The sequence below is a fragment of the Coffea eugenioides genome, chromosome 6, assembly GCF_003713205.1.
Source record: "Coffea eugenioides isolate CCC68of chromosome 6, Ceug_1.0, whole genome shotgun sequence".
NCBI lineage: Eukaryota > Viridiplantae > Streptophyta > Magnoliopsida > Gentianales > Rubiaceae > Coffea > Coffea eugenioides.
This window is the reverse complement of record NC_040040.1, coordinates 47,773,445-47,800,702: the sequence shown is the minus strand read 5'-3', so window position 1 is coordinate 47,800,702 and position 27,258 is coordinate 47,773,445. Positions and strand designations below refer to the sequence as shown.

Below are 27,258 nucleotides of genomic sequence, written 5' to 3'. Positions count from 1 at the left end.
ACAGTTGGAGTTGAAGTTGGGTCTCTCCATAGCAGGTCTTTTGTTTTCCCTTGTTGGCGTAAAGCCAACCCTTTTATGGCTTTTAGCAACCAAGATTAAAGTCTTTGTTTGATCTGACAGAGATTATGACCCACAAATAGATTAGTAAATACTTCTTCGATCGGGACTGAGAAGAGAAAAAGACTTATTTTGCAAGAACTTCGATAAAAGAGATCCACTGTTGGAGTTGAAGTTGGGTCTCTCCATGGGATCACCGGTGACGACGCCGTCGGGTAGCAAATCAACTTTCCCATTTCTCAAATCTTTTGAATTTCCTTAAAAGACCCCGCCTTTTGTCTTGGAAATCGTACTAACGGACAGATCAAAGAACTTAACGGTTAAATGTAACAGAATGGCCTCGCATCTTACCTTTATACAGTTTAGTGACCAAAATCAGACCTTTAAAAGTTGAGTAACCAAAACTTGACGATCGCAAAAGTTTAATGGCCAACCGAATAATTTGCTCTAAAAACTATTATATTATAATTATATTTAAATATTATTATTAGAAATTGAAATCGAATTTCCTAATTCGAATTCCCCAATTCGAAATCAATAATTCCGATTTTAAAAATTTTATTTTTGAATTCGATCCGATTTCGACCAATTTAAAAATGGAATTACCGATTTCAATTCCGAATTATCGAAATTTCGAATTCAATTCGAAATCGGTTCCGAAATCGAAATTTTTTGAGTTTGCACGCCCCTAAACTCAAATTGTTCTTGAAGAAGTTAGTTGTCGTTTATAGGTAAAAGATTAATCTCTTGCACTTTCACCCCAATCAGGACCCCGCTTCACATGCTTGTACGATTTTTTAAAAAAGAATAAATAAATAAAGAAGCTTGTTTGGTGGGACCGAGATCGAGGAACAAGGTCGATGCTTATAAGGGCACATATGTCACTAGGAAGTTGTGGCATTTTCTTAAAACATGTGAGAATTCAAATATTTCAAGTATCCTTAAAACATATGTCTCTGAAATGTATCGTTGAGCACCTTCTCCAACTAGTCTTCCACTTATTTCAGAAACAGTAATGTTCACCTTTTTTCCAGCTTTCTTTTCATTTGATAGTGCAATATTACGCGTATATCCTCTTTTTCTTTTTAATGTCACTTGGTCTAGTAGATACAAAGTAAACAAGACCATAAGTGCTAACAATAGCAGCCATGGCAGTAATTAGTTAATTAGAGTAGAATTACACGTAAAACTGACATACCTGAACCGTTTGACTCAAGGTCTTGCATACTTCCAGTTTCATTGCTTTCACAACCAATAGCTTGATTAGATCCAACATGCTGTGAAGTAGGAGTTCCATCAGTTTGCATCCCAGCAGCTTCTTGTGATGTCATTCCATTGCCTGAAGATTTTTCAGCAATCTGTCTACTCTCAGCTTGTATACCTGAATTTCTTGTAGCATTTTCTCTAGCAGAGGATGCACTAGGAATCTATAATCCAGCAATTTAAGCCACCATTATACAGCGACATGTAAAAGCTGAATCAATTGCTTTGTCATAAACCAGTTTATCTAAATGGCAGATTGAAAAAAATAATAACTAACCTCAGATTCATCAAATAGACGGATCCTAGAAGACTTTTTTGTTAATACAGGTTCAGTGACATTGCTTGTCTTGGGAATTGCACTATTTTTTGGTTCACTAGCTTGCTACAATAACATAAGAATGCACTTATCAATAGTAACTAGTTTAGGATGATAATTGCTAGTTTAGGAAAAAAGAAAGGGTAAAAAACAAAAAAGCCCCCTGTGATAAACCTAATACACAGAAAAGCCCCCCATGGTTTCAAAATATACAACACGACCCCTCATGCTTTGAACTAAATTGTAAAGGTGACGGAATCCGTTAAACTTAACGGAAATGGTCAAAATGACCAAAATACCCTGATATAATTCAACAAAAAAACAGCTCAAAAAATCATTTATTTTATTTTCTAAGTAGAGAGAATTGAGAGTTAAGGGGTAGAATAGGTATATTTGATAAAAATTAGGTATAAAAAATTTTTTTTAGGTTCCAATATGTCATTTCCGTTAAGTTTAACGGATTCCGTCACCTTTACAATTTAGTTCAAAGCATGAGGGGTCGTGTTGTATATTTTGAAACCATGGGGGGCTTTTCTGTGTATTAGGTTTATCACAGGGGGCTTTTTTGTTTTTAACCCAAAAAGAAAATATCCGGAAATGACTCTTGTTTCTTTACCTGGCAGCTTACATTTTCTTCAGTTTGCTCCACAATTCCTCGCCCAGCATCCCGACTTTGTCGTAAAGTAAATTTTCCCTTTTTCCCCGGTCCAGCCATCTATCTACATAATCATATAACGCAAGCACCACCAAAATCGTAAACAACACAAGCAGCCATGACAACATATCATAAACTACAGAAAAAATACAAGAAAAAATTTGATTAAGAAATTCAATGAACAACATTGTTTAATCTGATTCATAGTCATTGATTTGTACAAATTGTTCATTTTCATCCTCAGAATTGAATTGTTGCTCAATTTCCTCATCATTATCAATAAAATTGTCATCCAATTGCCTTGCACGGCTAGCTGACAATTCTATATAAAAACATAGCACCAGCCTCTATCCTTTCTTCAGTTTGCACATCTCCTCTCTTCAAACTGACCAACTCAAGATTTTCTTGTACACCAATCAAATCTTCATGATACTCTTCTTGGTAAGCCTCTTCGTTATCAACCAAATCATCTTCATGCTTCTCAGGAACATCATAAGATGAGCGTGGACTAACTAACTCTACAACATGCCAATTACCTCCAAGCTTCAAATCTTGAAGATAGAAAACTTGTTCAGCTTGGGATGCTAATATAAAAGGCTGGTCTGAGTACCATGTTTTTGACATGTTGATGCTAGTGATATTGCTCTGCTTGTCTACTTTGATTCCCGAATTATTTCTCAAGTCCCACCAATCACATTTAAACACAACTACTCGATTTTGAGTAAATGAGTATTCAACCTCAACTATATCAGTAATTATACCATAGAAGTATGTTTCTTTATCAGCATGCTCCCCCTTTACCATAACTCCACTATTTTGTGTCTTTCTTTCTCTTTCCCGAGCCTTAATGTGGAATCTAAATCCATTCACATTACAGCCAGCAAATGTATTGACTCGAAAATCAGGTCCTCTAGCCAAGGACAACAATTCATCAGTACATTCTCCACGTGCATGTGTATACATGACCTACATCAGCCATACCAGATTCTTTAATAGTTTACTAAAATAAAAAGTAAAGGAAATTGACAAGTTTTTAACATCTCTTCCAATACTTACACGTTCTTCAAACCACTTTGGAAACTCCGAGTCTAGCCTTTGCTGTACGCTCGATAAATTTTGCTTTTCAAGAATTTGTCTATGCTCCCTAAATTTGTAGTAGTAGAAGTAGTTACATATTCTATCAAATGACTTTAATTACAAGCAATGAAGAACATATTATAGAACACGACATAGATTTATCATTAAAGTATATTATTACCTCATGTAATCATCTACTTCTTCACAATTTTTCAAGATGAACAGGTGTATTCTTTGCAATTCAACCTCACTTAGATAACCAATCAGTGCTGCCCCAAAGGGCCGAGCCAAGCTAGAAAATATAGATAATTTTCCAGCAGCTTCGTGTTTCTCCATATTTCGTTCCGTTTGATTAAACCTGGTCGGAACATCATGCAAATACCTGGAAATGAATGTAAGACATTCATCATCCAAGTAGCGCTCAGCTATACAGCCTTCAGGTCGTGCCCTATTATTCACATAGCCTTTGTATTGACCCATTTTTCTATCCAAAAAAAATTCAGCCCGAGTTGTTAGAAAATAAGAAAATTGGAGGTAAATCAAATAGGCATTATTAAAAATAAGAGGCATGTACCTCTCAAATGGAAACATCCACCGGTATTGAGCTGGTCCAGCAATCTTGGATTTAGTGGGTAAATGGACCATTAAATGGACCATTACATCAAAGAAATTTGGAGGAAAAATTTTCTCAAGTTTGCATAGTATTAAAATAATATTTTTTTCCTGCATTTCCAGCTCATCTAGATAGAGAGTTCGAGAACAAATTTTTCGAAAAAAATTGCTGATCTCTACTAAAATCTGAGATACATCTTTTGACAGCATTCCTCTAGTTGCTACTGGAAGAATTCGTTGTATGAACACATAGTAGTCATGACTCTTCATTCCTAAAAGTTGACACTCCTTGGTCTTCACACACCGAGGAATGTTTGAAGCAAAGCCATCCGGGAACTTGATAGTGCTCAAAAACTGGCAGAAATTCTTTTTCTCTAGGCGTGATAAAGTGTAACATGCAGGTGGCATAACTTTAGATGCGCCACCTCCCGGTTGTAGATGCAACTCTTCCCTTAATCCCATTTCTTTTAAATCCTCCCTAGCCTGCCATGTGTCCTTAGTTCTCGAAGGGATATTCATTAATGTACCTACCAAAGATTCACATACATTCTTGACAATGTGCATAATATCCAAATTATGTCTAATTTTATTGGTACTCCAATATGGAAGTTCAAAGAATATGCTCATCTTCTTCCAATTTGAACTGTTCTGCACGCGTTTTCTTTTCTTCTGTTGCAGCAAATCAGGTGCCTTGCCAAACTCAACTTGCTCAATACGAAGAAGTTGTTGGAGGACTTCCTCACCTGATAGGGTCCTAGGAGGCTGTCTATGTTCTCTTTCTCCATTAAATTGTTTTTTTTCTCGACGCCATTTATGATCAATAGGTAGAAAACGGCGATGGCCCATGTAACAACATTTGTGACCATTATTAAGATATAGACTAGTCGTCTCATCTAAGCACACAGGACATGCCTTGTACCCTTTTGTACTCCATCCCGACAAATAGCCATATGCTGGAAAATCGTTTATTGTCCACAAAAGTGCTGCACGTAACATGAACTTCTCCTCCCTGAAGGCATCATATGTCTCCACACCAGTGGCAAATAACTCTTTTAACTCATCAACTAGTGGTCTAAAGAATATGTCAATGTCATTTCCAGGTGTTTTGGGACCAGGAATAATCATTGATAGGAAAAAAAATGGATCTTTTAAGCATTTCCAAGGAGGTAGATTGTAAGGAACAAGGATAACAGGCCATATACTGTATGAATTGCTCATGGTTCCAAAGGGATTAAAGCCATCACTAGCAAGTCCTAGCCTCACATTTCTAGGATCTTCAGCGAAGGACTTGTGATTTCTATCAAAATCCTTCCAAGCTAATGAATCAGCAGGGTGTCGCATCATGTTCTCATTATCTACACGTCTCTCCTTATGCCACCTCATATCCCGAGCAATCTCTTTGTTCACAAACAGTCTTTGCAGCCTTGGTTTTAATGGAAAATAACACAACACCTTTCTAGGTATTTTGGAATTTGGAGATTTATACCGCGGTGCTTTACATTTTTCATTTGGACAATGATCAAGGCCTTTATTTTCATTCCAAAAGAGTGCGCAATCATTTTCACAGGCGTGGATCTTTTCACACTTCAGCCCCAACTCACGGATGAAATTTTTTGCCTCGTAATATGAACTGGGAATCAAAGCTGTAGGAAATACTTGATGCAAGAACTTCAGCAACATATCAGTAGATTTACAAGTCCACCGATTCATTGTTTTCAAGTGGAGGATATGGACAATAAACGAGAGTTTTGAATACTTTTCACAGCCCGGGTATAGAGATTTTTCAGCCTCCGATAATAATCTGAGAAACCTACTTGCTTCTCCTTCTTTCTCGGTACAAGCACCCGTATCAAGTTCCGGTGAATGTCTCCAACTCTCACCAAAGTTAGCAACTCCTACATCATTTAACAGCTCCTCCATACTGTCAAAGTCACTATCGTTGTCATTTATTTCTATGTCATCATTCTCATCATCAGATTCAAACCCTTCACCATGATATATCCACCTAGTATAACTATCAACAATTCCTCGACACAAGTGATTGGCCATGACTTCCTTAGTTTGATCCTCAAAATTATTGCATACTTTGCAAGGACATGGCAGTTTACAATTAGGATCCTTGCCTAGAAAAGCAAACTTAATAAATTCATCAACTCCATCTAAATACTTGGGGTCTAGGTAGTTCTTAATAGACATCCAACTCCTGTCCATATTGTTGCAGCCCTTTATCCTACCATAAAGAATATGACCGCCACATTATATAGAAAATAAATGCAATGTAATATGAACTAAATTTAAACTCCTCAAATACCAGCAATGGGATCCAAGGTGTAAAACACATTTTTAGCAAAAATCAACCATCTCAAGTACAAATGCATTAGTAAGGCAACAAACTAAATAGAATCTGCAGCCACAGTATACATGCAAAAGTTTGGCAAACAAAAGATAAAGCCATAACATGAATAATCAATTTCATAGGCTGATTTTGCTAGCTAACAACAGACTACATGTTCAAAAAACATAGGATCGGGCATCATATATTTGTAAAGGGAAGATGCCCAACGCAGAAATAATAGAAGAGTAAAGCACAAATATAAATTTCAAGCCTGAATAATGGTAAGAAGGAACAGTACCTGAAACTCAGACCACTCAATTGGTTTCCTTTTCCTACCAAGAACAGGAGCTATTTGCAATCTTAGCACCGCTCCAGATGCAGCAGTATGTGCCTTTACAAGAACCTCCTTATATCTGGTCTGAAATGCAACTGGGAGAAAACGTCCAGTGCTTTTGTTACCAACCCTGTTTATCAAGAATATCCCCAATTATATGGTAAGCCACTAATGTAAGGACTTGAATACAAGGCATAGACCTTCTCCACCAGCCTCTTTAACATCCATTAAAGATAAATTTAGCATCTCCTTTTAACAAACTTAGAATCTGGAGTATCTTGAGGAAAAAAGGGACTTTGAGCATAATCAATTTACTAACAAGAAAGACAGGTTTTCAAATTGCTCATATCTTTTAAGGAATACGTGACTTTGAACTAAATATGAGAACATCCAATTCCAGGTTAGTGAAAGTCCTTAAAGCTTCCACTGATGGCTATGCGCTTTACAATTAGCTTGAAATTGACTCATCACAGTTCCTAATGTCCTACCTGAGCTCGGTCAAGTAAATTGAAAAACAAACCATAGCTAAATGAAATAGTGGTCACCGGCTAAGATCAGAAAGTCATTTAGTGATGTGATAATATGTAGGACAGCCTGGATTAAAAATATTGTAGAATATGTATATCTAACATCTCCATAGAGTGGTTTAATAGTCTAGTGCCACTTAAATGTTAGAGTAATCAAACGAGGACCATTTATTCAAAAGCAAAACGTTAAACTTATTGTAGAAAAATTAGATTGTTAGCTTATCTATTTCTTCAGTGATTTTTAGAAAAGAACAAAAATTAGATTGCTAGTTCATTTTTTTTCTTGATCATCCTAACTGGTATTTTTGGGAAAAGAATAAATATATACACTGTTTAACATGCATACTTCTGAGAATTATACTTGAATAAAATATGACCGATTTGACTTTATCAATTTGTCAACTAAATCCATAGCTTATGCTCCACTTCGAAGGATTAATGCTGTACATAATCAATATAACTATGCTACTTATTAAGCCATCAAAAGTGCAGATTTCAGATATAGGGTGTTAATTTAACCCTTCGATCCCTATATACAAAAACCAAAATTTTCTTTTTAAAAAAACAATACCAGAATTTATTGCAATGCAACTGAAAATATTAGACAAAATAGACCCACTGAGACTAGAGTCTTGGTTGCTGCTAATTCACAAGAACTGGGCAGTGGACATAAATGATTCCTTCGTCCATTCCCTCAATTTCTGTCCCCTTTCATGGCAACCTTATCGGATAAGGGGATATATACCCAAGAAAACGAAAAAGATTTTGGTCACGGTTACACCTAACTCTCAACCAAGACATGTATTACGTAATTAGCAATAGGGCCACAAAAATTTAATATATCAGTATTTCCAACGACAGCAAACCAAAACCATGGAAGCTCAAAACTTCGCTTACTGGGTAAGCCTACAAAAATTAATTGCGCTGTCAATGAAATAACCTTGAACTACTCACCTAATTGGCCAGTTATTTAAACAAAACTCGATCCCTTCTCTCGGAATGCCCAACATAGGCTTCCATTCCAATTTTCAACAATTCTGTCTCCTCCCTCTTTAATGCATTCCAGAAAATAAGGAGCACTGGCTCCTCGGACCATCCTAAACTACCCTAACCTGTGGTCAGATAACCCAAAATATTGAAGCTAAAACAAGTAGCTACACAGCTTAATCCAGGCGACTCAGTAGCGATAACAAAAAGGATCTTACATATTAGGGATTTGGAAAAATTGGGGAAAATGTATAGGAGAGAGAAAAACGAACCTTTCCAATGAAAACCTTGTACTTTAATGCTGGACAGCCATGGTGATGCTAGTGAGAAGCCAGAGAACGGATTTGTTGTGTGGGTGAAAGTATCAGGCCGTGCGGAAGCTCTGTTTTGTGCTCAGTGCGGAAGCTCTGTTTTGGTGCTTAGTGCAGAAGCTTTTGTTTACTTCAGCTCGGTGAAAGTTTGTCTCAAGTGTTCCGTTGCTTTAAGTCAGACCAAGTGTTCCGTTGCTTTTGTTTTCAGAATGTGTTCCGCTGCTTTGGTCTTTGCTTTGCTTTGGATATTGTTTTTGTTGCGCGGCACTTTCACTATGATTTGATCAAAATTTTGACTTCACTCATTTTCCCTCCATTTGATACCAAAAATCATGTTTTTTTCTAGATTTGTAATATGGTTTGAACCATAGATTTTAATGCTATAGTATTATTCTTTATTTTTTAGCAAAAAATAAAAATTTTCATCAACATAGGTGGCAAAAATTGTTAATTTCATATAATTGAAAATGTACTTTTATAATTTGCTAATATTTTATACTAATTTCTTATAATTGCAGCACTAAAGAACATCTTGTAATTGAAAATAATTAAACTCAAATTATATGGTTATAACATAGTTTCAATAAAAATAATCATTTTCCCAACATTTGAGACCAATCATCATGCTTTTTTTATTTTTAATTTGGTTTGAAGCATAGATTTTATTGCTATAGTATTATTCTTTATTTTTTAGTACAAAAACACAAATTTTCATCAATATAGGTGGCAAAATTTGTTAATTACATATAAGTGAAAATATACTTTTATAATTTGCAAATATTTTAGCCCTGCAATTTTTTATAATTGCAGCACTAAAGTACATCATTAATTGAAAATAACGAAAGTCAAATTCTATGGTTATAACAGACTTTCATTAAAAATAATCAAATGCTATTAATAAGACATTATTGTTAAGTCAAAATCAAAGAAAATTTAGTGATGACATAATGTTATCACTAATTTATTCAAGATTATAATGACAAGAAAAGTCGTCACTAATTAAATTGCTAGTTTTTAATATTGTCAATTGCTAGTTTTTAATACTTTTGTGAAAATATTGATAATGGTTGAGAAAATTTTGTTACATTACTGCAAGTGATAAATGTACTTTTGTTCTTTTTCAAACATTTATTTTAATGTTTAATTTTGTTTAAAACTATTGTACTAGTATAGATTTGCATGACAAAACTTAAGTTCTCAATAGTTAAAAAATTCATTACAGAGAAAACACAAAGTAGTAGTTGCAAAATGTGTATAAATTACAGATATTTTAATGTGTATAAATTACAGTTTATTTTAATGTTTAATTTTGTTTGAAACTATTTTACTAGTATAGATTTGCAAGACATAGATTTATGGGTAATTTCTTTTTTTTTTTGCTTTCACATATTTAATTTATGTTAAATACAAAACCTACCAGTTTCCCTTTCATAAAAATATTAGTGCAACACTTTTTGAATTTTACTTACAAACATTTATGTATTTAACATAAATTAAATGATTCAGAGTGAAATGCCCATAAAGAGCAGAATATTTGTTCATGTAATGGAGGAAACCCACAAAGAGTTGGTACTTTATGGGCCATTTCTTTTTTTAAAAAAATTTAATTTATGTTGAAAAGATAACCTGCCAGTTTTCGTTTTGTAAGAAATCAGTGTAACACTTTTTGAATTTTACTTACAAACATTTATAAATTTATCATAAATTATATGTTTGAGAGTAAAATGCCCATAAAAAGTTGGTACTTTGAATAGATAATGCTCATTTGCCCATAAACTACACTCCCTGAAGGCTATTTTGTTAATTACTTTGTAGTACTTTGTTATTCCTTTGCTAATACTACTTGGCACGTAGTACAAAGGATAAATCTGGCATAAATTTCTTATTCCATTGATAAAAAGACCTGGCTGCCTTATAACTATTGTAATGAAAGATATATCTTTAGAGTTTATAACAAATTATTACTTAAGTTTGAGAAAATTATAAAATATTTATGCATAGTTTATCAAGATACCATTCGCAATTTCCTAATAAAAAAATAGGGGCTAAATTGTAAAAGCTAGGGTGCCATAATAGAAATAATAAAATTGGTGTATTACATATGGGGGTTAAATTGCAAAAGTTAGAGTGCCATAGTAGAATTAATGAAATTGGTGAATTACATATGGGGCTAAATTACAAAAGTTAGGGAGTAATAATAGAATTAAAGAAATCGGTGTACTACATATGGGGCTAAATTGTAAAAGTTAAGGTATCATAATGGAATGAATGGAATTTTTTACAACATTTGGGACTAAATCGCAAAAGTTAGGGTGGCACAGCAGAATTATTGAAAGTGACTTAAAAATAAGTACTTTAAACAGTGACGATTAATTCTTGTCACTAAATCCGAATCGGTAGAGTGACAGTGACGATATTACAAGTTGTCACTATATAGATCATTTTAGTGACAACGTTTTTCAAGGTCGTCACTGCATACTTAGTTGCTTTGAGCAATTATGACAACTATACTTGTCGTCACTAAACAACCACGTTTTGTGATGACTTTTATCGTCACTAGAAAATGTTGTCACTAATGACCATATTTCTTGCAGTGTAGTTTGTGACGAAAATAATGGGTCGTCACTAAATATTTAGTTGCTTTGATGCAATTGTGACAACTTTAAGTGTCGCGACTAAAGAAGCTCCTTTTGTGACGACTTATTGTCATCACTACAAAATGTTGTCACTAATAACTTTTTTTTTGGTGATCAGTGACGACAACAAAAAGTCGTCCGTAAATAGGCCAAGCAATAGTGATGATGTTCTTAATGTCGTCACTATTGTGTGTTCTAAACACTCCCGCGCTCTTACTAAATCTTGGCGGGAATTTACTAGTGACGACTTAGAAAAGTCGTCACAAATGAGTTGGCTCCCATTAGAGGTTTGTGACGAGTTAGAAAGTCGTCAATAAAGGATCCTCTTTTGTGACAACTTTGTTTCGTCACAGAGAAAAGTTGTCACTGATGACCAATTTTCTTGTAGTGACGCATGCATTTGAATTGGGTTATTTTTCAAAAACAAGTTTTTTAAATACAATACTACAGTAACACACAAATAAAAACAATTCAAAAAACATTTTATCCATACAATATATCAAGTATTTCAAAAAAATTTTTAATAAAAATTTTTCATATACACTATTAATAAAATATTTTAAAAACACCCCTAAAAGCAACTAATCCATACGGACATGTCACATCATGCGAAGTAATGCGTCAACTTGGCTGTACCGAGACCAATAACGATATGGGCTGACCACCTGGATATATATTCGTTAGTCAAGGCGGTGGCCAGGCCCCATACCCTAAACCTAACTAACTATTAGATTCTTAATTTGCGTCTATTATTGATCGACTATTTTTCTCTGAATTCCAAAGATGCACATTACATACCTCCTTTTAGGGAAAGACATGGATTCATTTTACTTTACATCCTAAACCTAACTAACAGCAGAGGCTCCTCTGGAAAGGACAAGTGAAATTGTATTAGATTTAGAGGTAACTACTGGACAGTGCAGTCCCTTTTTTCTTTTCCTTTTTTTTTTTTCTTTTTTCACTTTTGCATGGAATCCTAAGAAACCTAATGTAAAAATAACTAGGATATTGAGTATAACTACTTCAATGGGGCCTCACGTATTTTCGTGAGATTGGCCATATAAAATTTATAATGAACAAATATTTTTGGATGATACTATTTCAATACTTGCGTAATCATACTTTATCAGTGCTAGCTTCCATAGCATCGAAGCTTTAACAAAGAAGTAAGCATGATATTTGTTAGCTAACCATGCTATTAACATACATATTGGACTATGCTATTCAAAACTTGCATGTAAGATAAAAAGGGACAAAGTAGATACTGAAATCGTTCATGGTGATCTAGTTTCAATGAGCTGTAGGATGCTTTGAGTCCTTCTTACGGCTAGAAGAAAGATTTCTATTTGCTAGTATACTAAGTATTGTTGATAGCAGTAGGCTTTCTGCATTTGTATTTGGAGGCTGAACTGCTAGGCTGCTAGCAAAAGTTTCGAGTTTGACAAAAGCCTGTTGCTTTCCCCAGTTCAGTCGACTACCTTCTTACCTGAACAAAATTTATATCATAAAATTAATACATGGACTTTAAAGCCATGATAACATGAACAAAAGAATAAATTGCAATAAAAAGAAAAGACTGTACATGCTGATACCTATATATATGATTCACTGTCTAGAATAAATTTCCAGGAAAAATAAATCACTTAACCCCTTGGTTTTTCAAATGGTCACATGATCCCCTCAAGGGTTTAGAATGTCCACATAACCCCATATGATTTTATATAAAGTGAAAAATGGGCAAAAGCACCAATAGCTACAGCTACGTTTGTTGAACCAAACGCATTCTAAAATGTGTGTGATCGAACCATAATATTCACTTAACACTCCTATAATTCTTATTTGCATTTACTTTAACTACTATAATTTTCGCATTTATCTGCATGACCCTCCTATAATTTTATGGAAGGTGGTTCGTCTGCTGTTCCAATTTGTGTTTAAGTAAGTGCATTACTAGTATTTCAACTAATGATGTTTTGTGTGCTATTTTCTCTCAAGTTTTCATTTTACATGACACTATAGGGGGTGATGGATATTTTGAAATGTTAGCAGGGTTATATGATAATTTGTGAATCTATAGGGGCTATGTGTGATTTGTCAAAAAAAAATTTGTGTGAAATGTTAGCAGGGTTATATGATAATTTGTGAATCTATAGGGGCTATGTGTGATTTGTCAAAAAAAAATCTCTAACGGGGGAAAACAGTCTTAGAGAGAGAGAGAGACAGATGCAACAATTAGCTGCTGCAAAGCATTCTATCCTGGGAAAGAATAATCAAACAATTAACTGCTGCAAAGCATTCTATCCAGAGAAAGAATAATCAAACTGCTATTTTCAATGGTCCACATTACTGTTTCTTGTGCACCTAATGGTTATTCCGGTAGAGCTCAAGATAATCAATATCCAAGATAATCTACCACGAGGAAAGAGAATCCAACAAGATTATATAGATTTAAAACCATTTCTTGAATTGGACAAGACTGAGGCTTGTATTCACAAGATTTTAACACTTAAGTTAGCATCTTTTGCAGGACTAAAATCTTACTCTCTGCCTTGAATGAAATTATAAGTTGGAAGGAATATTCAGTAGTTGATAGTACAAGTGGTGTTCTGAAACGGCACATTTTGATTTTTATTACTTGCTTAGTCATGTAAGCCTATGAAGTTAATGACCTGAATTTAAAAGTTTAACAATTTTAATAGTTTAGAATCCACTTACCAATCATCTTGGTTGAGGAATCAGGGTTTCAGGAAATTGTATAGGAAAAGAGACGAGTTTTTGTCACTATCTTCTATTAAGTTGATCTGAAAAATTTGCACCAAATTGAGATGAATCTGGTAAAGTAATTTGTTGCAGTCATTGTTAAGAAAAATATCTCAGCTTCAAGCTTCGGGTTGGGTGAGGTCTCAAGCATAAGTTGGTTTGCTTTAAATTTCTTTTCCAGATTGTTTAACCAATGACCAAAATTACTAACTAAATTTTATAACCAATATTGAAATTAGAAGCAACATCTTTAAAAACTTTGGAAGTCGTCTACATAGGAATTTTGGAGCAAAAGTTTGCGAACTCAAAATACTTGTTTTTCCATTGGGCTCGATAGTAGGTTGTGCATAATAATCAAACCCGGTCTGATGGTTCAATCGGTCTACCTAATTAACCAAACTGAGCTGGTCTGAATTAGTAATTATATTGGTCAACAAAGGAACTAGTTGATTACTCATTCACACCTTTGGTTTAACCGATAAGATTTAGAAAGCGATCGGTTCAACCATCTATACACTGATCGTATTACTTTAAACAAAAAATATATACATCATTTTATTTAAATTAAATAAGAAACAGGTCAACCGTTGCACCCACGATTCAATTGCTGAATCATTTGACAGATTGCCTCATTGGGTTCGTCTCCGGCTGGGTTTAATTACTATGAGATTGTGATTGAAATCAGGAAATCGTTTGCAGAAGATGGATTTCTGTGGAATGTGATTAAAAAAACAAAAGGGGAAGATCTGCCGAAGCTTGTTCAATAAGAGCCCGAATGCTGCATTATCCTAATGCTACCAGGCCCAGATCTAACATTATTCTAGGGGAACTTGGGCCCATGAAAAGCCATGAGTGACTTAGATGTGATCTCTTCATTTTTTTTTTTTCATTCAAGGAATGTGATCTCTTCAGTTCAATCACAAAACTGTTCCTTGTGGAACTAAATTAAACAGAACCCTATTCTCTAAACGTTCCAAAATTGGGAAACTTTTCAATATTTGTACAATGATAAATATAATTATGCATTTATCGATTAATGGAATACTTTTTTTTAATTACTGTCCCACCCCTTCTTCCTATTCCCGATTATCACACACAAAATTTGAACCATAAACTTAATAGTGGAAAAGATTCTAAAAATCCTCCCTGATCACTAGATCGAAAATGGATTACATTACACTTGCACAATGTAAACAAGACTTCTCATTGAGCTACTTTGTGGTTCTACTAAAAGTTTGAATTTCAACTGTATACCTAGCCATTCTTCAACAGAAAGGAATAACAAAAAATACACTGCATATTTTATTTTATTGATGGAAGTGATAATTTACTTCAGCGATTATAAAGCTCATAAGTAGTTTTGGTGCACCACAGATGGTCTACGTTCCCAGTATTCAGACCTTGAGATGCACATCTGGAAAATTCAGTAGAAATTAGTATAATACTGCCAAAAAACACAACGCATATAAAAATGGGCAATCAATCTTCTTTTATAACTTCTTAGTCTTCTTATCATTTTCCAAAAAGACATATATAATAGCCGCCTTGGACGTGGATTTGTTTGAAAGCCAATTTTTTTGGGACCCTTGTGTGGAGTTTATACAAATACAATTTCTTAAAAAGCATATTTAAGTAAAAACGTTCAAAAAACACATTAAAAGGATCTATGGAGAAAAAGGGTATAAAGTTCCGTTTGGCATATCGGAGATGGTGTATTATCCTATACAAAAATACCAAACGATTTCTATAATCACCCTAAAGGCATCCCATGGAAAGATTTTCTAATAGAGTTTTTCTTTTATAAAAAAAACACCCTAAAATATACCAAAATCGAAGAGGTATTTTGTCAAAATTTGACTTCCTCCGGTTTTACTTTTGTAAGCTTGCATATGTATGCAAATGCTTGTTTGAGATTGCAATGACTTTCAAGGTTTGTTAGGAAGGATTGTCCATTTTATGTGAAGTGTGAATGTGTGATGTTGGGGTCTTAAAATTGTGCACACTACTCTAAGATATTGTTATATCTTTCTTTGATCTTGATGAAAATAACTTAATGACCAAAAAGTAAGCCTATATCACCACTTTGATTGTCAAATTGCTAAACCATTGGGAACGATTCATCAATTCAAATACAAATCCTTTTCTGGTTTATTACAACATGTTTTGGTGAAAGAGGAATAACACACCTTTCAATAAGCAGGAGTAATCAGTCTTATTGACCCAGAGGCTAACTTTAGGAAGAAATTTTATTTCGGTCCGGATCAACTATTTAATAAATTTAATGATTGGTTTTAAAACAAAGATCCTCACGATCTTATGTAAATTTTAGGGTTAATTCCATTTTGTCCCCCCAAACTTTGGACGATTATCCACTTTAGTCCCTAAACTTCAAAATGGGACATTGAAGTCCCTAAAACTTATAAATTGGGACACTTAAATCCCTAAATTTATAAAATGAGACGCTTAAATCCCTAAACCCTTATAAAATGGGACACTTCGACCACCACGACATTCAAGATTCTGTTAACAATTTTCCTTAATTGGGAGGTATTTATAAATTTAGGGACTTAAGTGTCTCATTTTAAAGTTTAGGGACTAAAGTGGGTAATTGTCCAAAATTTGGGGGGATAAAGTGGAATTAACCCTAAATTTTATCTAGTGTGAAATTATCTCATTCAATAGGTTTTCGAAACTTTTGTTAATTCCTATATGCTGCAAGTTTGCTTTTGCAGTGCAAAAGATACTTTATATTCAAAAGTCTCAACCTTGATTATTATACCCTTTTTGATCAAACCCCTCTCCATTTAGACTAATGAATTGTATATTGGTGATTAGTACGAGTCATTATACAGAAAACACTGACCTAAACCACGTCACCAATAATCAAGACCATGTTAACTGCTTATGAATTAGGTACCAGAAACTTGGAAAAATTAACATAAAATTGAGTCTTAAAAGGACTTGCCTGTTCAAAAGTGTTGAGTAATGCTAGAACTGAACCTCCAACACATGCATTGTACATCCTATTGGGCGGTGCCACATTCTTTAACATCTTATTGGCAAATTTATGATTGATTTCTTTGGTAATACCCTCTACAAAACCAGGAAACAAAGTCGAGCCACCAGTAAGCATAATGTTCTTAAACAAATAATTCCTGATACCAATGTCACATTTCATGATGCTGTTGAAGATCATTTTATGCACACCTACGTTTTCCCCATCTTTAACGAATCTTGCAGAAGAAGGCTGGAAGAGAGCCTCGGGATTTCGAAATCTCTGTGAACGGAAATTCATGAAATGCCCGCAAGGCAACTCATATTCCTCATTAACTGGTGAAGGGATTTTCTTTGCTAACTCCAGTTCTTGCTGGATGTTCAGAGCAACGTAAGCTGCTTTATTCTGCACAAGTTTCATTATCTGTCTGCACAAAAACAAGAATCGTGAGGCGCCTCAGTTATTAGAGCTGTTAAATGATCCAAAAGATCGCGGCCACCAAAACTTGATCGAGAAATTGCACGAAGAAGTGCATTTCCCTCCGAAACTGGTACTGCTACGGTTGAATGCGCACCAGAATAAAGCAATATACTATAAAAAAAAATTCGCATAACAATTAAGCCAATTAATCATTCACAATAAATGTAATGCCCGCACGCCCGCCGGGTTGGGCCAATACCTTTTTGAGTTGAAACTAGGGCTGTCAACGGGCCGGGTCCGGGCCGGAATTCATTATTCCGGACCCGGACCCGAATTACTATGCCGGATCCGGATCCGACCCGTTTACCCGACGGGTCTTTTATTCTATGTTCCGGATCCGGATCCGGCGGGTCCGGATCCGGATCCGGGTCTACCCGAACAAATTTACCAAAATTTATAATTTCTAATAAAAATGAGAAAAAAATATATTTGTAAACTAATTTCTAACTAATGCAAAGAAAAAACCAAATAAGAAAAGAAATCAAATTAACTTTATTAAAATACATCACCCTAATCAAATTATATTGATAAATATATATTTTTTAAATTATTAATTCATTTATATCCGGATCCGGGTCTAATACGGGTCGGAATACTATATTCCGTATCCGACCCGTTTTTTTGTTTGACAAAACGGATCCGGATCCGGATCCGGGAAACGGAATTAAATCTCTACCCATACCCGCAATAATTTCACGGATCCGGTCCGGATCCGGGTCTAGACCCGACCCATTGACAGGCTTAGTTGAAACTACGGGTTCAAAATGTTTAACCCAAAATTATTAGTAACTCGACGGATCGAACGTATATTTTCCCTTTTCTGTTCCAAGTTTTGATGTGAGATATCACACTTTCCCTACCTTAAGAATTTTGCGACCTCGCAAAGGCCATTGCGATCGAACTAACCACTTAGTTATGTACAGATTTTAGAGGTAATTCGTATGGGCTCTAAAAGTGGCCTTGTCCAATTTTGCACTTAGCCCCACACAACACTTAGTTTCTTGTAGTTTTTGCATAGTCGGAAACACACCACTTGGTCCTAGACTCACCCCATGCAAAGACCAAGCGAAATTCACTCTAATACTATTTGTAACGCCCCGTGCCTATCGGGTTGACCCAATACTTTTTTGAGCTAAAACCACAGGTTCAAAATGATTCGTCCAAAGTTATTAGTAATTGAACGTTATATATATTTCCTTTCCTCTTTCAAGTTCTGATGTGAGATATTACACTCTCCCCACCTTTTAGAACTTTGCAACCTTGCAAAATTCATTGCAATCCAATGGACCATTTAGTCATGTGCAGATTCTAAAGATGGCTCGTATGGGTTCTAGAGATGACTCTCGTCCAACCTGATGCTTAGTCTCGTACAACACTTAATTCTTTACACTTTCTTGCGTAGTCAAAACCACACCACTTGGCCCCGGGCTCACTTCGTGCAGAGAACATGTAAGGTTTGCTCTGATACCAATTGTAACACCCCATGGCCATTGGGTTGGCTCAATACCTTTTTAAACTGAAACCACGGGTTCAAAATAGTTAATCCAAAGTTATTAGTAATTCGACGGATCGAACATTTTATATTTTTCCTTTCCTTTTTTGAGTTCTGATGTTAAAATTTAAAACAACATTTTTTAACAGCTGCACTCGTTAGTTACCCTTAAATTACACCTTATTTACCATGTGAATACACGTCATAATTACAATTATTATACTTTCTAAATGTTGATACTTTCTCAAATTAACTATACTTTTTCAAAAAAAAAAAAATTAACACTTGAGATCCGTCAAGCATCTCTTAGGCACTCGTGATGGACCTGCATTAGCCAAATCGATTTATCAATAGCTCTTATTCAGGACTAACCCAACAGAAAAAAGTAGAAAAGGAATACTATATAAACCTGCCAAAAAGGAAACCTCCGAGACAAATGGAAGTTTGAAAATGAATGAACAACAACAAAGAGTTTTTTATTTTAAGGAACGGTGGAAGTAATAGGTAATTTCCTTATTTCCATTATGTTTCTGAAAAAATGTTCATTTATACCCAAAAACTCGAAAATTTGTGCTTCCAATAATCAAAACATCCACTAAGGAAATCAAAACATGTTATTTGTCAATCTGTTTTGGCTTAGTTGATTACACGTTTACGGGTACTAAATATAGTGTTTATGAAGTTCATCTTTTTTGCAAGTGTGGTATTTCTTCTAATTGGTCAACATTATTAGTAAATCCTCATCATTTTGGAGTATAGTCAATGGACCTTTAATTTGCAAGGCATTATCTAGAATTCAGATACTGGAAAGATGATACATAAACAACAAAATCATGGACTCAAGTTTTATTATATATCAAGAATAAAAGAAACAGATAGTGAATCCGAAGTTGAAAAATCCTATTGCTTAAGTACTTGACTACTAGTGACAGAAACTATCAAGTATAAATAACGTTCGAAAAAACGAAGACTAGTAATCAACCTACATAAACCTGCTTGGCAGATTTATAGAATTCTGCCAAATAATTGCATCAAAACATTATCTAAAGTCTCACGACCACCCCAGAAATTTATAGAACTCTATGCTGGAATTGGCTTCCCACTGATCACGGTCTCCATAAATATCATCCCCATAACGCCAGCTACGGGTATTAGTATTCTCATCCCGCCTGTTACCCTGAAAATTATCATTCTCATGTGCAGAATGGTATTCAGATTCAGTACTGTATTGCGACTCCTGCTCCACCTCAGGCTTCCAAGTTAAATACATCCCAGGCTGAGGCTGAGGCTCAGGCTCGGGCTCAGGGCTCTGCGAGGAACACGTCTCGGGCTCTTGAGAACAGTGATGATATTCATGATCATGGGTTTGGGAGTAGTCGTGTGAGCTACAGCCGGAGTAATAGGTCTCTCGATTCACGTACGCATCGCGATCATAATAATTCACGGCATTTTGCACTCCCCTTGCAGCCTGCTTTTGCCTCTTTTTCTCTTGCTCTTGTTCGTGGTAGTCGCAAGGGCAATAATAGGTGCCCAACTCAGGATCAAACTTAGTTTTGTAATGTTTCTTCGCTGGATTCTTCACAAGCTTTCGTAAAAAAGACATTGGTGAAATCGGGTGATGGTGTTGTACCAAGATTTCTTCTGTAGAGAGATCTATGCTTTGTTGTAGTTGTTGGACTGCATGCATCCCTGTTTATATAGACATTTGGGGAAGAGATTCTAGTATTATATACAGAAGTTGCCAAATTCGTTGGTTTCCATATTTGAACGTAGTTGAAGGAAAGATATCGAATGGGGAATCTGCTGTTTTTTAGGTAGGTACGTTTTATGGAAACTAAATATAGTCTTGCTTCCAAAAGTGCAGTTTCCATATTTCTTGATTCCAAAAGTAACTAATGTAGTAACTAGTGATTCCATTGAAAGTTGAAAGGCTGAGATTTTGGAAGTAGCGATGCGTTAAACTTCATAAGCCCACCAAAAATTGGAGAAAAACTGAAACTGTGGTCTTTTGTTTATTTATTTAGTATAAAATGGCTTATGACAACTAGAAATTTCTGGAGCTTCTTTAATTCCAAAAAACCTAGCGAGTGATCCCATATTTTCACCTCTAAAAATATGAGCCAGACCCTTAAAGCCTCTTAAAGACAACTAAATATGTACTTATGAATTGTAGAGCCGATATGCCTTGGTCTTGATACTTGGCATTACTAACTTGTATTTTAATTTAATGAATATATGAACCTCAACCTTCTATGAGAATTCAAATTTCACCAATCTCTAATACATTTTTATTTAGCTAATTTTAATGCCAATCCTATAATTGATTTTACATGATGGGATAGGATTCTCTCCATTGATCTCTCAATTTACTTCTATTTAAATTATTAAAATTTTATAAATCATCCAACTGTGCCATTGACTTTCTTTTGATCTCCAGATCAATATGCTAAAAACTAATTTTTTTTAAAGAATATTTTGGCATTCAATTTTTTTGAAACATTGGGCATTTGGTAAGAGGGTATCGGATTCGGGGAATGGAATGAACCCCATAAATGGTGTTTGGTTCACTGGAATGGGAATTGAAATCTTGGAATGATTTCTAAAAATTTGGTGTTTCTCCATTCCCAAGTATTTTGGTGGGTTTTGTCTGATTCCCAAGTTTGATTCCAAGAAACAAATCCAATTACATATTATAATTATACAATGATATAATTAATATTTATATATATTATATATATTATATATACATATATATAATATATTATAATTATAATATTAGTACATTATATAAATATATATTGTAATTATTTAGTTAAATATAATTATATTTATATATATTATAAATTTATTAATATTATATAATAATATATTTATAATATATATGTATATCTATAAATGTATATTATATGTGCATATAATTAAAATAAATACATGTATATAATATTAATAAATTATATAATTATAATTATAATTATTATTTTAAATATAATAATATATAATAACTATATCTAATTAATATGCATTATATTTATATAAAATATTAGTACAATTAATATTTATATATTATATAATTATAATTATATAGTTATATTATAACTTTCATATAATTATAATTAATTATATATAATATTTAATTTAATTAGTTACAAACTTATAATAATGATATTATTATATTATATAATTATATATTATAATTATTTAGTTAAATATAATTATACTTATATAATATATATTATAAATTTATTAATATTATATAATAATATATTTATAATATATATGTATATTTATAAATGTATATTATATGTGCGTATAATTATAATATATACATGTATGTAATATTAATAAATTATATAATAATAATTATTATTATTATTTTAAATATAATAATATATAATAACAACTATATTTAATATGTAATATATATTACATTTATATAAAATATTTGTATAATTAATATTTGTATATATTATATAATTATAATTGTATATTTATATTATAACATTTGTATATTTATATTTAATTATATATATAATATTTAATTTAATTAGTTACAAACTTATAATAATAATAATATTAGTTATATATATTATATAATGTATATTAATTTGTGTAATACAATTAATATTATCAATTATACTAATAATTATACATGTTTACTAATAGAAATTATTAATCAGTTATACTAAATTTACTAATACATTTATACTAATATATTTAATTAGTAAAAATTTCTTATATCTCATTTACAAAGAGCCAATAACTACCATTTATAATGTGATTTATAATATATTTATTATATTCCATTCCGAAAGAGTCGACGAACCAAACATCAACTATAATAATAATACACATTCCAGGTACTTGAACCAAACAAATGTATTGGAATGAATGACCTCATTCCAAACCCAAGATATCCGATTCCGAATCCGAATCCAATTTCGATGTGCGAACCAAACGCCACCAAAATTGTACACAAAATTAGTAATGATTAATCAAATGGTAAAACTTAGTCAATTTCATACAAAATTTTATGTATAACTAACAAAAGTGATGAATATATTAAGAGTGGTGTTGATTTTTAAAATAATTTTTAAATTAAATTTATTAAGGTGGTAGTTTCTCTCCACTACAATTTTAGTACGGGGTCAAACATTGGAGGCCCTTACTTAAATCCACCTCTTCCCTACTAAAAAATTTAAGAAAAAATAACAATTTCCTTTATGTTCCCTATCTAGATTACTTAAGTGAAAAAAAAGATTCAAGAATTGTGTCGGGTGTTATAAATTTAATATTTTATATGTGTATAAATCATAAGTTATATTTCAATTTCATTTTCATCTTTTTAATTAGCATGGAAAGGATATGTATACGTTTTCTTCCTAGTCATTCAAAAAAAATTGATAAAAGGCCAGTGTTATTGTCAAAACAAATGATATACAATGAGAGCAACTTTGGTTGAGTGACAAAAGTACCCTTAAAGTAAAAAACTATTTTAATCTTAAAAATTCACTATGACCACCAAACTTTTACATTCGAACTTCTGTTTTAAATGCTTTCTTTTTACTCTATCTTTTTGGCTCACTCCTTTGGGTTTTAACTAGAGTATTTCCTTTTTAGTCCATCTTTCTTTAGACATCTTCTAATCTCTCTGTGTTTTACTGCTGTGACTTTTTTTTTTCTAGCCGATTCTCCACAATTCCCTAAATTTATATTTTCCGAATACAAAGAGAAATAATCACACCTCATTGAAAAACCAAAAAGAAAAGAATATAATGAAAACATCCAACTTTGTAGCAATCTTGCAATTGAAATAATCTTCTCAAACAACAAATAAAAATAGGGTACATAGTGCATTCGTCTAGTACCATAATAGTTCAACCCCGTCAATTTTTCTGTAAGCCCAGTTAGATTTCTCCCTAGATTAGACTGAAGTAGGAGTAGAAGTAGAGTAGATAAATGACAAATGATAAAAAATTAAAAATAGGGTAAAATACACTAAAACCTCTTGTTGTTTTGTCTAAAGTCACAAAACCTCCTTATTATTTAGAAACATCCAAAAGTAGGGGTGTGCATCGAATTCGAATTCAGTAATTCGGAAGTTTGAATTCGGAATTTTTCGAAATTTTGGTACCTGATAATTCGACCGAATTCGATTTCGAATTCACCAATTTCGAATTCGAATTCATACCGAATTCAATTCGGAATTCGGTAAATTCCGATTTCACCGAATTCGGAAAAATTTATATATTATTATATAATATAAATTTTATATTATATTATATTATATTATATAAATTTTATATAATATTATATAGTATAAATTTTATATTACATGTATAAAAAATATATTTATATATTAAAAACAAATTTGAAATCGAAATCGGAATTCGAATTCCGATTTCGAATTGTGAATTCGAAATCGGAAATTCCGATTTGAAAAAATCCATTACCGAATTCGAACCAAATTCGAAATATATGAATTCGGAAAATCCGAATTCGATTCCGATTTCCGATTTACCGATTTCGAAAATTCCGAATTCAATTCGAATTCGGTCGGTAAATCGGAATTTTTCGATTTTGCACACCCCTATCCAAAAGACTCCCGATGGTTTGGACTAATTTGGAAGTCAAACGGAAACCATCCAAATTAACAACGTATGTAAAATTCCTCTACTAACCTTGTTTTCAAACTATACCAAAAATTGGTTAAGGACTCAATTAAAATTTTAAAAACTTTCTTGAATCAATTAAGAAGAAAGTAAAATTTAGGTTCAACGAAGATTTAAAAAACTTGTTTATTTTTTCTTTTTTTTCTGTTTTACATTTTTTTCTTCTTATTTCCTTTTCTTTTCGTCTTCCTTCATTTGATCCAGCCAACCCCATGAAGGTCGCTACTTCCACCATCGTCATCCTGTCATCATTATCTTCATCGTTGTATAGTCATCATCTATATCAACCATCTCCACCATCACCTCTCTAGGTCATCTTCATCATTTTTATCAGCATTATCATGCATTTTTTGTGTTAAATTGATGCTATAAATTCGATCTATGACTCCTAAGGATGATTGTAGTATGAATTTTACTAAATTTAGTGGTGATTCGATGGAAATAGAGGACTAGATCTATTTTGATTATACGCCTGTTGAACTACTTTCTAGCCATTTTTAGCCAAGTTGGATGCCATAATTCAAATCTACATGAAAAATAGAATTTGAATTGAAGATTTTGTGAAGTTCTGATCTAAAGTGATGGGATGGCGGCAGCAGGAGGCTGACAGCGACGGTAAGTGGCTGACGGCAGCAGCATCTCCATTGTTGTAGGAATTAGATTGGGAGGAGAAGTGAAAATTAAGACTAAAAAGAGAAAAGAAGAAAAAGGAAAAATGACGTTCTAGTTCGTGAGTAGGAGAAAGGAAAAAAAAGACAAAAGGGAAAAAGGGAAAAGAAAAAGAGAGAAGGAAGAGAAAGAAAAGAGAAGGAAAGTAAAAAAGGGAGGGAAGGGGTGGGGGAGAAAATGCATGTTTCTGACTTCCTATTTCAATTTAGGGGTGAGCAAACGGTACAAATTCGGTAATTCGGTTATTTGACTTATAGAAATTTAAACCGCTTTCAATTTCGAATTGACTATAATCGAATTCATTTCGTAACTGATTTCGAATTCGAAAATGGTAATGAATTCGGTTAAACAGAATTCATTTACAAAAAAAAAAAATAAAAAATAAAAAATTGGGGCTCCTAAATAATAAGTGATAACCTCATAACCCGACTTTTCCCAAATTCACCTCAACTGACGGAAGTGATTGTGTAATTTTTAATTTACAAATTAGGGCTCCTAAATTATAATACATTCATTATGCTCCTCAATGATTTAAAAATTATTACTGATTTGATCCCTAAATTTATTCATAATTTAACACATTACTTATGTTCTAATCATTTTGTGATTTAATTGGCATTTATTTGATCACTTATACCTAGAATCCTTAGTCTATGATTTAAGGAACACATAAAAAGTGATTAATTTAAACTAGAATAAACCTTAGACTGTACAATGATTAGTGATAATTTATGAATTTATAATTTACAATGAATAATAATAAGTAATATTAGTTACAAACTTATAATTTATTTCAAATCAAAATAAAAATTATTTACTTACATATGTTATTGTGAAAGTCAATACATTAATACATTGATTTGCAATTCATATACATTCACTTACACTGCTTAGTTGTCTTGTCTATACTTAAAGCCTTAAGATTAGTGAATAGAGAATATGAATTTTTATGTTAAATATATAATGTAAATTTAGAGCACACTAATACTTATAAGTTATAGGTTACGCATTCAAATATTCAATAATTCAAACATGAATGATGTATTAAATTACCAATATCTAAATTCTAATTACTAATTATGTTTATTGTTTAATATTTAGTATTTAGTATTATACATATATGTATTAATTATTATCTAATTCTAGTCATGTTACTCATGTATAAAATAATAAGTGTTATACTTATGTTATATTGTTATGTATTACTATATATTTGCATTATTATAGTCATATAACAATTAACAAATACTAAAATAATATATTGTACATTATTATATATTATTATTATTATAAATACATGATAATACCATATACTAACTATTATTAATAGCATTTATTATATAATATAATAATATATTAGTAATATATACTAATACTAAATAGCATTTATCTATATATTATATAATTTTATAAACTAATTTGGTATTCGAATGCGATAATGCGGTACCCTATTTCATTTTACCGAATTTGAATGCGAAATCGGTTGTTATCAAATTCATAATCTCATTACCTATTTCATACCATATTAAAATTTGGTAAATTCGGTACGTATTGAATTTGTACCAAATTACCAAATGCCCGATTTTAAATTACCAAATTGAATTTGAATTCGGTTATGAATTCGGTACGTACCAAATTTGCTCACCCCTATTTCAATTCAAAGCAAGAGAGAAGGAAAGCAAAAGGAATTAAAAAAAAAGAAGAAGGTATTTTGGAAGAAAAGTTCCAACTTTTAGGCAAAAAATCGCGATGGACAATCATATTCATGTATTAAGCGAGTGTGGTTAATTTGAATATTTTCCGTCCAAGTCCCAATTTAATCCAAAGCATAGGAAGGTCAATGGGTGTTTTCGAATATTAAGGAGATTTCTTGACCTTTATATAAACACGAGGGGATTTACTAGAGGTGGCACTATGGATAAATGGTTCATAATTTGTTTTAACTTAATGGATGGTGGATGAAATTTATCCAATCCATTTAGATCCATTTAATAAATGGATCTAAATGGATTATATAAAAACCAATTATCCATTTATAATCCATTTATATATTTTGGTTACTTTTTTTTTTTTTTTTGTATTA

The 27,258-nt window shown here is 32.7% G+C and overlaps 2 protein-coding genes across 2 annotated transcripts; both read right to left on the bottom strand.

Annotated features, from left to right (window-relative positions):
* Positions 1–3,545: 3,545 nt before the first annotated feature.
* Positions 3,546–6,191, bottom strand: LOC113774282. The gene has a single exon (XM_027318835.1). It carries the CDS (start codon positions 6,189–6,191, stop codon positions 3,546–3,548), a length of 2,646 nt encoding a protein of 881 aa, XP_027174636.1.
* A 166-nt stretch (positions 6,192–6,357) lies between these two features.
* Positions 6,358–17,285, bottom strand: LOC113774281 (actin-like). Its single transcript, XM_027318833.1, has 3 exons — positions 16,836–17,285; positions 6,614–6,733; positions 6,358–6,384 (listed from the first exon to the last, which is right to left on the bottom strand). Exons 1-3 carry the CDS (start codon positions 17,283–17,285, stop codon positions 6,358–6,360), a joined length of 597 nt encoding a protein of 198 aa, XP_027174634.1.
* Positions 17,286–27,258: the final 9,973 nt, after the last annotated feature.